The sequence below is a fragment of the Festucalex cinctus genome, chromosome 16, assembly GCF_051991245.1.
Source record: "Festucalex cinctus isolate MCC-2025b chromosome 16, RoL_Fcin_1.0, whole genome shotgun sequence".
Lineage (NCBI taxonomy): Eukaryota > Metazoa > Chordata > Actinopteri > Syngnathiformes > Syngnathidae > Festucalex > Festucalex cinctus.
In genome coordinates this window covers 20,342,806-20,351,970 of record NC_135426.1, presented here as the reverse complement: position 1 = coordinate 20,351,970, position 9,165 = coordinate 20,342,806, and the positions used below count along the sequence as shown (strand labels likewise).

At 40.2% G+C, this 9,165-nt stretch overlaps 1 protein-coding gene across 9 annotated transcripts in view; it reads right to left on the bottom strand.

The window, feature by feature from the left end:
• The window catches only part of osbpl8 (oxysterol binding protein-like 8), a 40,485-nt gene continuing 31,320 nt past the window's right edge, over positions 1 to 9,165 (bottom strand). For 8 of the 9 annotated variants that reach the window (XM_077498650.1, XM_077498655.1, XM_077498652.1 and 5 more), the window contains 14 exons: positions 8,835 to 9,060; positions 8,421 to 8,605; positions 8,258 to 8,339; positions 8,071 to 8,169; positions 7,773 to 7,869; positions 7,590 to 7,688; positions 7,050 to 7,147; positions 6,834 to 6,923; positions 6,414 to 6,550; positions 6,152 to 6,337; positions 5,879 to 6,032; positions 5,059 to 5,161; positions 4,808 to 4,913; positions 1 to 3,588 (listed from right to left, as the gene is read on the bottom strand). In XM_077498650.1, coding sequence (XP_077354776.1) covers positions 3,459 to 3,588; positions 4,808 to 4,913; positions 5,059 to 5,161; positions 5,879 to 6,032; positions 6,152 to 6,337; positions 6,414 to 6,550; positions 6,834 to 6,923; positions 7,050 to 7,147; positions 7,590 to 7,688; positions 7,773 to 7,869; positions 8,071 to 8,169; positions 8,258 to 8,339; positions 8,421 to 8,605; positions 8,835 to 9,060 — 1,792 coding nt within the window. In that variant the 3' untranslated portion in view covers positions 1 to 3,458. The remainder of the gene's footprint in view (positions 3,589 to 4,807; positions 4,914 to 5,058; positions 5,162 to 5,878; positions 6,033 to 6,151; positions 6,338 to 6,413; positions 6,551 to 6,833; positions 6,924 to 7,049; positions 7,148 to 7,589; positions 7,689 to 7,772; positions 7,870 to 8,070; positions 8,170 to 8,257; positions 8,340 to 8,420; positions 8,606 to 8,834; positions 9,061 to 9,165) is intronic. The other variant, XM_077498649.1, reaches the window with a different exon arrangement.

The following is a 9,165-nucleotide window of genomic DNA, read 5'->3' as shown; positions in this document are numbered from 1 at the left end:
CAGGATGTCATTATTTTTTATTATTATTCTGTGGTATATTACATGTGACATGACATGTAGAAGTGCAGGTTGTTATCAGTGCCTTGAGGATACAGTTAATACACACATTAAGGTACACAGTATGCGCGACAGGAGTGGGCTTAGGTGACATAGCTATGCTAATACAGTGTCTAGGACATGGAAAACAATGGTTTAAAAAAAAAAGAACAAAGAAAAACTAACAACATCAGAGTCCTAAGCAGCAAAACATATCAAAAGAATAAATAAAATGCTACAAGAGATGATGACAAGGAGTGGCGTCACTCAAGGATCAGTATCTGGACACCTGTGAGTGTGTTACTATGGCGACGCCTTCCGGTTTAGGCAAGTCGTTATGCAGGGGCAGGTTCGTTACTAAGGCTTTGTATGGCACGCCCGCTCTGCAACACTACAACAAACCCCACGCACGACCTCTACTATTCTACTCCAACAACACCGCTGTTCCATCTTCATCCCTTTAAAAAAAAGGCACTAGTATTCTCCACATTCGAACATCTGGATAACATTAAGATGAGCGAGGCAATGAAGATGCACGGGTACACACACGGGCCAGCCGGGTTAACTCAACTCCCTGACAATGCTACCAAAGTCATTCCCCTGCCCCCATCTTCGCTAACAGTCAACAGGAGGCAACAGGATATGTAAACATCGACAAGGCCATTACATCGTCATGACAAACTACATGGTCTTCCTGTGGTACCTTCCAAATTACAGACTGCAACCAGGATTAACGAAAACTGGATTTACACTGACAGGCCCAAGAGTGCTCAGTTCCAATTGAATGCGTATACATTGAACTGTTAGTGACTCAGCAACCTACAGTAATATTAGTTGCAGATGAGAAAGAATACATGCCGGTGAGCAATGGCTTGTGTTGCTGCACCTTATGCATTGTTTGTTAGCATTTCGCTAAGCGAACACGGCAAAGCTATGTGGTTTGTTTTATGTTTAGGTTGACAGTCAACTTGAGTGTGAGTGGCAAGAATAGCTTGAAGCCTTTTTTTTAAAGACTTGTTCAATATATACCAAACTGCTGTTTATTGTGAAGATAGTTGAGTTCATTGCCACCATACAATGTTTATATCAAATTTTTGCTTGCAAGTCAAAGCAACATCGGCTTGTCTCTTTGAAAGCTCGTAAATTGGGTCACTCGGATCGCAAGGCACAACTGTATATGCTTTTTTGACATTTTTGTTTGATGGCGTATGCATATTTTTTCTTTATACATTGCCATGACGAATGCCGTAAATCCAGCCTTGTACCTGTATATTAAATTTCAACACCCTTTGGACATATTGTGATACGTACAAAATGTCTTGTTGCGAGGAAATCCTGTTAGGTTATATACACAGTGAACAAGACACCAAATTAATTATCTACACACGGAAACAGGCTGCTACTTATGGATCTTTACTAGAAAGGATTTATCTCCTCTCACTACTTATTGAAGTGTCTATTCTAGAATTCATTGTGGCACAAAAGCACTGGAAGCGATGAGTCAAGAAAAAGCAATTTGCCCTACCTCAGTCAGAAGTTCATAGTTTTAGAAGGAAAACTGGCATTTAAAAACAGGATATTAAGATTTGTTTCTGTGCAATAATTAATAAGGTCAATAAAAAATCAGAAGGTAATTATTTTAACTACTATCTTAAATTTAACAGAAAAAGGACAATTTTACCGCTCCAAATTTGACTTAACTTTACCTAAGTTAATATGAAGTTAAGGTAAAAGAAGCAATGCTAAGCCAAATTTGAAATCTCATCATGCATTATGACTCATGCTGATGTTACAGTATTTTCCAGAAAAAGGAACATTTTTTAAAGCTCATACTGACGTTGCAGATTTCGGAATGGTTTCGTTTAAATTTTGCAGAAAAAATAAAAAATAAATCACCCTACAAAATTAAATTTTACTCTTCAAATTAAAAAGAGCAAGGCTGAGCTATAGGAAAATACGTGAAATTAAAACAATTAAAGCTAAACTAAATTTAGACAAACAAAAAATGACATAGCTTATACTGAAATAATTCTTATTTCAGTTAAGTTTTTGCTTTAAATGTGCCCCCAAATTGAACTTTACACTTCAAATTACAGTAAGAGAATCTATTTTAAACTAACAAGAGTTTGGAAATTCACGTTGAGGCCCTAACTCGACTTTGAAAGTGGTTGTGTTCCAACAGGCAGAGTGCGCTTTCCTTAAATCCTGAGGTCGTTTAAACCCTCATCAGCCAACAACCCTCACAACTAGCATGTAGTTCCCCTTCGTCCTGCCTGATGCGCTGGCTGATCCGTATCCTCAGTTTGAACGTTAAGAGTGTGTTCCAGCACTCCTATCTTGTGGTACTCCGAATAACCCCAACGGCACATTCCAATGCTCTGAGTGTTCAAATTGTTATTATATATTACTAACCAAAAAAAAAAAAAAAAACTGAGCTTTTACTTGTTTTTAATCCTAGGAAAAAAGTATAAAAAGTACACTAGCTTGTGTCATCTTCCCTGGTATTTTATGTAAACTAAGATGAGCTAAGCTAGACTAGGTTAAGTGAGCCAATGCTAAGCTAAAATAAGCAACAGCTCGCTCATATTGTAGAATGGTACTGAATGTAAAATGTACACAATTATTAAGGAATGTTTCACAAGTTTTCAGATTTTAATTCGCTGTTAAATCCAAGAAGGCAGTTTTTAAATAGGGTCTATTATTAGTCTATCTATTTTAGAATTTGTAGCCTCACTTAATTCATGTCATTTTGCCAGCTTCTTGCTATTAAGAACACTTAAAATTATATGGTAGATTCAGTCAAAAAAAAAAATAAAAAAAGATTAGGCAGTGGTCACTGTAGTTTAAGAGCTAATGAACATCAAGCTCTCGTGAGTTGATGTTGAAAAATATTGGACGTTTCCAGTGCGCTTGTGCAGAAGACAAAATACTGTACAACATTTGTTGCAACATGTGCTTACCACATTTTTCTAGCAGTACATGTCACTTATAATATGAATTTTTTTTAAAAACTGTGTTATAAACTTTTTTGAGTCAATATCCAGTCATTAAACAACAACAAAAAAGCGAACAGGGTGGACCACTTTGGATGCAACATAAGAATAATAAAAAGAGGAACAAAAATATTAGCATGAAAGGTCCTTTCATGAGGAGAGTAGTCATGGCTCTTGAGTTAAATACATATGTCTTTTGCAATTAATGGAGTAGTTCCATTCCTGTCAGAAATAAAACGGCTGTTCTCTTTGTCTACAAGAGTCTTTGAAATCTGTGAATCTTTACAATATTCCCGGTTTGGGGATAATTAGCTTCTATTTTAGTAGCTAGAAAAGACAGCTGTGGACGATGCCAGAGAGGGCAAAGAATGAAACCGGTTAGCGACACTGGAGTGCGTTTGTGATCAGTCTCCCTGCTATGGCTGGCTGCTACTTGAAGATATAGTTAATGACCACCTGCAGGACGATGAGGGCCATGATGACGACGTAGTCACGCTGCTGCAGAAAGGACGTGCCCTCCGCCCGGCCGACTGTTCGACTCCTCAACACGCTTATGCTCCTAAACAAACAAAAAAAACAAAGCAAAAAAAAAACATGCTTATGAACGCACAAAATATCTGTTTATTCCCAGTATAAAATATATATAAAGTGGATGGGAAAAAAAAAAAGTCTACACACTCCTGTGAAAATTTCAAGCTTAGTACAAGTACAGGTACAATTTCCACTTACAAATAGCGATGTACCGATATCCAAATTTCACAATACGATATTATCACGATATTGTGGGGAGGTTAGCGATATTTAAAAAAGGTCACAATATTGTCAAAAAAATGAGCTCATACTAAAAAAAAGCACAATATTGTGCTTTTGTACATAACATCAATGTTATGTTATTATTATGTTATGTTGTTAATGCATGCACACATCGAGTTCCTCCACATATTGACTTGCTTCACAGGCTTATTATGTTCGCCTTCATCTGACAATTACTGTAGACTTTAAACATAGAAGGGCCAAAACATCCCCAATGAAAATTAAACTGCACTAAAAAAAACTAGCTACCAGAGGGTGCTAGAACTGCACAGATGGAAATTAACCTGACTTTTTTAACAGATGTGTTGCATTTAAATATCGTGAACATGACGACGATGATATTGTGCCAGTTTTAATATCATATCGCCATATTGCGCTTATTGTTACATCTCTACTTACAAATGGCATAAAAAGACTACTACTTTGGGGTTTATCAGCGGAGCCGTAAATTGTGACAAGAATAAGCTGACTCCCATTTTAACTGAGTTTGAATTTCATTGGTTCATTTTGAACACAGCCACATCCCTAATTTAAAAGGTGTTCAATCAAATGATTTTTTTTGTTTATCTTTACTTCTCCCCACAAAAAACATTACCATTTGACATAAAAGGTAGAAAATGTTTTGAAATAACTTGATATTAACTGTATAACTGTTTGCTTCTCCAATTACACTACAAAATTTGCTAGCCACTTTTTTGAAAATGGCCACTGGCGGGCTCTGAAAAGTCCCTAAAATGCTGAAACACTGAGTAACTAACTGTTCGTTAGTCATCATGGCAATGTGGCATGTACGGTAGATATTGCTGGCTGTTATTCTTTATCCGTTGTGTATTTTGAGGGAAGGATTTCACTCATATTTTATAACTACCTGGTTTCAAACTGTGAAAATAAAACGCACAATATGTCTCCTTGAGTATGATATTCAAGCCTGTGATGTGTGCAAACTTCTCAGTCCCAACTCTCACCTGTTGATGTCCTGCTGTGTCTGCTTTATGGATTCAATGGCACTTTGAAGTTCACTGAGGTCTGCACCCTTCTTGCGCAGACGGCTGTTGTGTTTGCTCTTGTGTCCTGCACCCACACATATATGTTTATTTTGGAAATGACACCTTCAAAGCTGTAATGGACATTTCACTGGGAACAAGCACAATGCGTTATATGAAACAGTAAACAGGTTTCAATTTAGATTTTTTCAATTCTATAACAGGAGTCTCACGTTCGCTTCCGGAGGAGTCCTGTCGGTCAAGTTCTGGTGAAGAGCAGCCACTTTCTGGGCTTTTGGGCTTGTCGCTCTTGTGTTTCCTCTTTGGCACTGTTACCTACACACACCATGGACACAATACATACACATGACGGGCTGAGCAAATATGCAACATTGGCTAAAAGAGAATAAGTTCAAAGTTACAAATGCTGCACACAGATTTACAATACAATATGCAAGAAAAAGAAGTGACACATGCAAGTCACACAAACATGATGGCTGGTGCAGAGATGTCAGAAGTAAGATGGGGGGGGGGGAAAGCATCCGGATGGACCAAATTTGCAAAATCTCTATTTGTATCGTTTACAGATTAAAAATACATTAATTAAGAGCCAAATGACAGTGATTATAACATGAGAAAATGCATAGGCCACAACATTGAGAACCATCTGCACTGTCCTATGATGTATAATGCAAGAGCAATACAGCACGTATGTGGTTAAGGTGAATTAAAAATAAAACATGTTCCTAATGTCATAGCCAGTGTCTGTATGAGGCGATAGAATCTCTTATTGGATTTTTTTTTTCCAACACAATTTTAGTACCTCCGATTCCGCTGTACACGTACTACACTATCACTGCAGTTATGGCACATGTTCATGCTCCATCCAGTCAGAGAAAACAGATGAAGTAGCATACTTCCACTTTCCAAATGACATCAGCAGACCAAGGCAAGAAAAAGGGCAAAAACAGTATCATGGAGGCGATGGGGGGGAAAAAAATGAAGCTGCTGAGATGGTGCTGAGGCGGCGAGATGTTTTGGAAAAAAACCTACCTGGCACTTGCAATTGTCCCTCCGCGACCCCTGGTTACTCAGACTAATAAGACTGCCGGAACGTACCATGGGGGTGCGGTGTCGGACCTTGGTCTGGATACAACCATCTTTTTCCAACTGGATCAGGTCGTTGAGGGGGTCCCATGGCCTTGTGCTGCAGAAGAGGAGAAGAGCGACTGCAATGGTGACCGCCAATATGCAGTCTTTTGAAGACAAAATAGAAGCTTTGTGGTTGTTTGGAAATGTTGCTATATCATCCTGGGTTGGACTCACTCAGCATATTTATAATGCCACTCTCCAGTGACGGGGTCTTGCTCAAACAGAGTGGGGTTCCATTCCTCGCACTTGGCTTTCCTCTCCCGCGCCGACTTCCTCTGACTTTCCTCCAGGATGAACTTCTCGTTGGTGGCCTCCGTCTGGTCCTTGTTGTTGATGGCCCTCGTCACGTGCTGCCACAGTCTAGAAACCACGGCGGGGGAGAATGACGTGCACCACCAAATACCGCAATACATTTTGTATAGATGTGAAAGCCCACCTCTCTGATTCAAACTCCCCCTGCTCCTCGGGCGGGACGGTGCAGCGTGTGAGTCGGCTCTGCCTCAGGTCTGGTGTCGGATTCCAGAAAGTGTCCACCGTTCCCGTCTTCTTGTCGTTGATGAAGATCTCGCTGTCCTAATGGAGGACACAATCACAATGAGACTGTAACTACAGATTACAAAGCTTCTAAGCGCAGCATACAATTAATAGTAACTTGATATGTTATCTATGAGCAAATGTCACCATGTTACACAATCATATGAGATGCTAAATGCATTACAATTTGTTGTGTCAAATACTTGCTGTTTCCAGCCTCTAGGAAGCTTACTTTTACATAGTACCAGGCAATTAATTCATTTTATCTGGATTCCCGCATTTTTTTTTTATCCACTCTTTCAAGGAGTCAAGCAGATCTTACCCAGTGTCCCTCGAGAGTTGCCAGCACTTCCTTCCCGAGCTTAATCTTTCCAGAGATCTGGTTGACACTGTCACTGCTTCCCAGGAATGGCTGCGAGGCAGTGAACGAGTGTCGGGAGATGATAATGGACCAAAAAGGGGGATAAAGGAAAAGGAGTTCATTATTTAGAAAGGAGATTGATACCACTACAAAACAACGGCTACGCTGGGGTCTTACCTTGAGTTTGAACTCCAGCTGAGAGCTGTAGCCAGTCTTCTCGCACGCAACGGTGATCTGACCACCCAGCTCCAGAGTCATAGTGCCATACAGGATGCCTAGCAAGAACACAAAAATAAATGAACACACTATGGGAAAATTGACTTTTTTAATGCCTTGTATACTAATCCATAATTTACATAATAACCGCCCTTATGCAAAGTTCTCTCTGCCTCTTTCTTTTGCGCATGCGCTAGCCAGCAAGATGTCAACAGGCAGCCCGCAAAGCCTACGTTGTTGCAAAGCTCAGGTTCTGCCAGCAGTTGTCATGGTAACAAAAGGCGAAAATTTACTTCAGTAACACCTGACTACAATCCTTGATCATTTTATTTTAATTAATAAAAGTAAGAATGCCCCCGAAAAAAAAGGGAAATGGGTTATATTGTGAAAATAAATGCACAATGTCTCCAGTATTCACATTGCAATTCCATTTGAAGTGTACTACAGGATGTGAGCAATCAATAATGACGGTATAAATATTTAATGTGGGCACACACAGACCTTTACAATGAGCGTAGGGCATGTTCATCACATAGTCCTCTCCCCGGTTGAGGAAAGTGAGTCGGGCCTCACCGTCTAATATAGCCGACAAGGAATTTCCTAAAAAAGCAAACAAATAATGGTAGAGACATTTAATAGGCAGCTAGCATACACTTGAATCATAAGATTTCTCTATGCGTGTACCGTAGAACTTGGACTTGGCAAGAATGCTTCCGCTGAGGCAGAATCCATCCTTCCTGTTGCTGACATAAAAGGCTGACACAGGGGGATGATGCGATACCTGAATAGAAATGGTGAAAGATTAGACATGAATGAAAAACTTGAATGAAAATTACTGGTCCAAATAAATGCTAAGTTTCAATTTTGACATAGGTGCAGTCTGTTATTGCACTCGGCATATATATATATATATATATATTTTTTTTTTTTTTTAACTTGGGTGGCAGTGCATCATCTGCATGTTAATGCAACTAAATGTTACCTGTTCTGCAATGTAGAAGGTCTTGCTGGTGGTCTTTTGGTGGAGCCACATGCAGCGGTAGGTCTCGCCGATAATGGGGTTGTAAGGCTTCTTCAAGCCCTACCAGTTCAAAAGCACGTTAGCACAAAAACTGTACTGTATTGTAATTCTAATCTCATGGGCATGTGTGTGTGCTCAGAATACACACCTTGGGCTTTTTATAGAATCCAGATATGTACCACTTGACCACTTTCTTCATCCGGTTGTAAGCATTCTCCTCCACCGCAGCCCTGATTGAGGAGGTAAACACAAAATAAATGAAATACAGTTAAAGGTTTCTTCAGCTAGTGGAATGGATGGGAAGCTCTTACTCGGAGAGGAAGTCGGCATGGTAGTAGTAGTCGGAGAGTTTATCCAGGAAGGATCTCGGCTCCAGGATAAACGTGGGCAGGACCACCTTGGACAGATCCATTCCCGGTCGCACTTGCTTCAGGAGAGTCCAGATCAGGGACTTGTTCTCCTCAGACACCGTCTCTGTCTGGGCAGCCTCACCTGCCTGCAAGACAGAGTCGAAAGGAATCATTAAGTATGGAGCACTGAAATGCTTTAATTAGATGAGTGGGTTTTTAATTAGTGAGCTGTCAAAGTCATAATAGTGCACAAACACATCATCAGTTCCAGAATGAACCATGTGACAATTATACAGCAGCTCTACCAGAGACCATCCCCATTTATTCACACAAAAAATAATAATAAAAATAAAAATAAAAGAACAAACTGGATACCTCGCCCAGTTCTTCGTGAGATTGCTCCAGGTAGGATGTTTCCCGCACGTGCTCATTGGGGTCCATGTCGACGTACGAGTCGTCTTGGCGCTCCGATGTGTCACTGTCGCTCTCCTCGCTCTTCTCCAGGCCTTCCGGGTCCGACTCCTCGTGGTCCGGCTCGCCCTCCCGGTCGGACTTGTCGGAGTACAGGTCCGGGTCTTTCAAATGGTCGCTGTCGTTAAACCTGGACAGGAAAATAAAGCATAGCAAATATATAACATTAGGGCCCAGACAACATTACAACCTAAGACAAACATGATAATAATCAAACACTCCCTGCCCCTCGTAA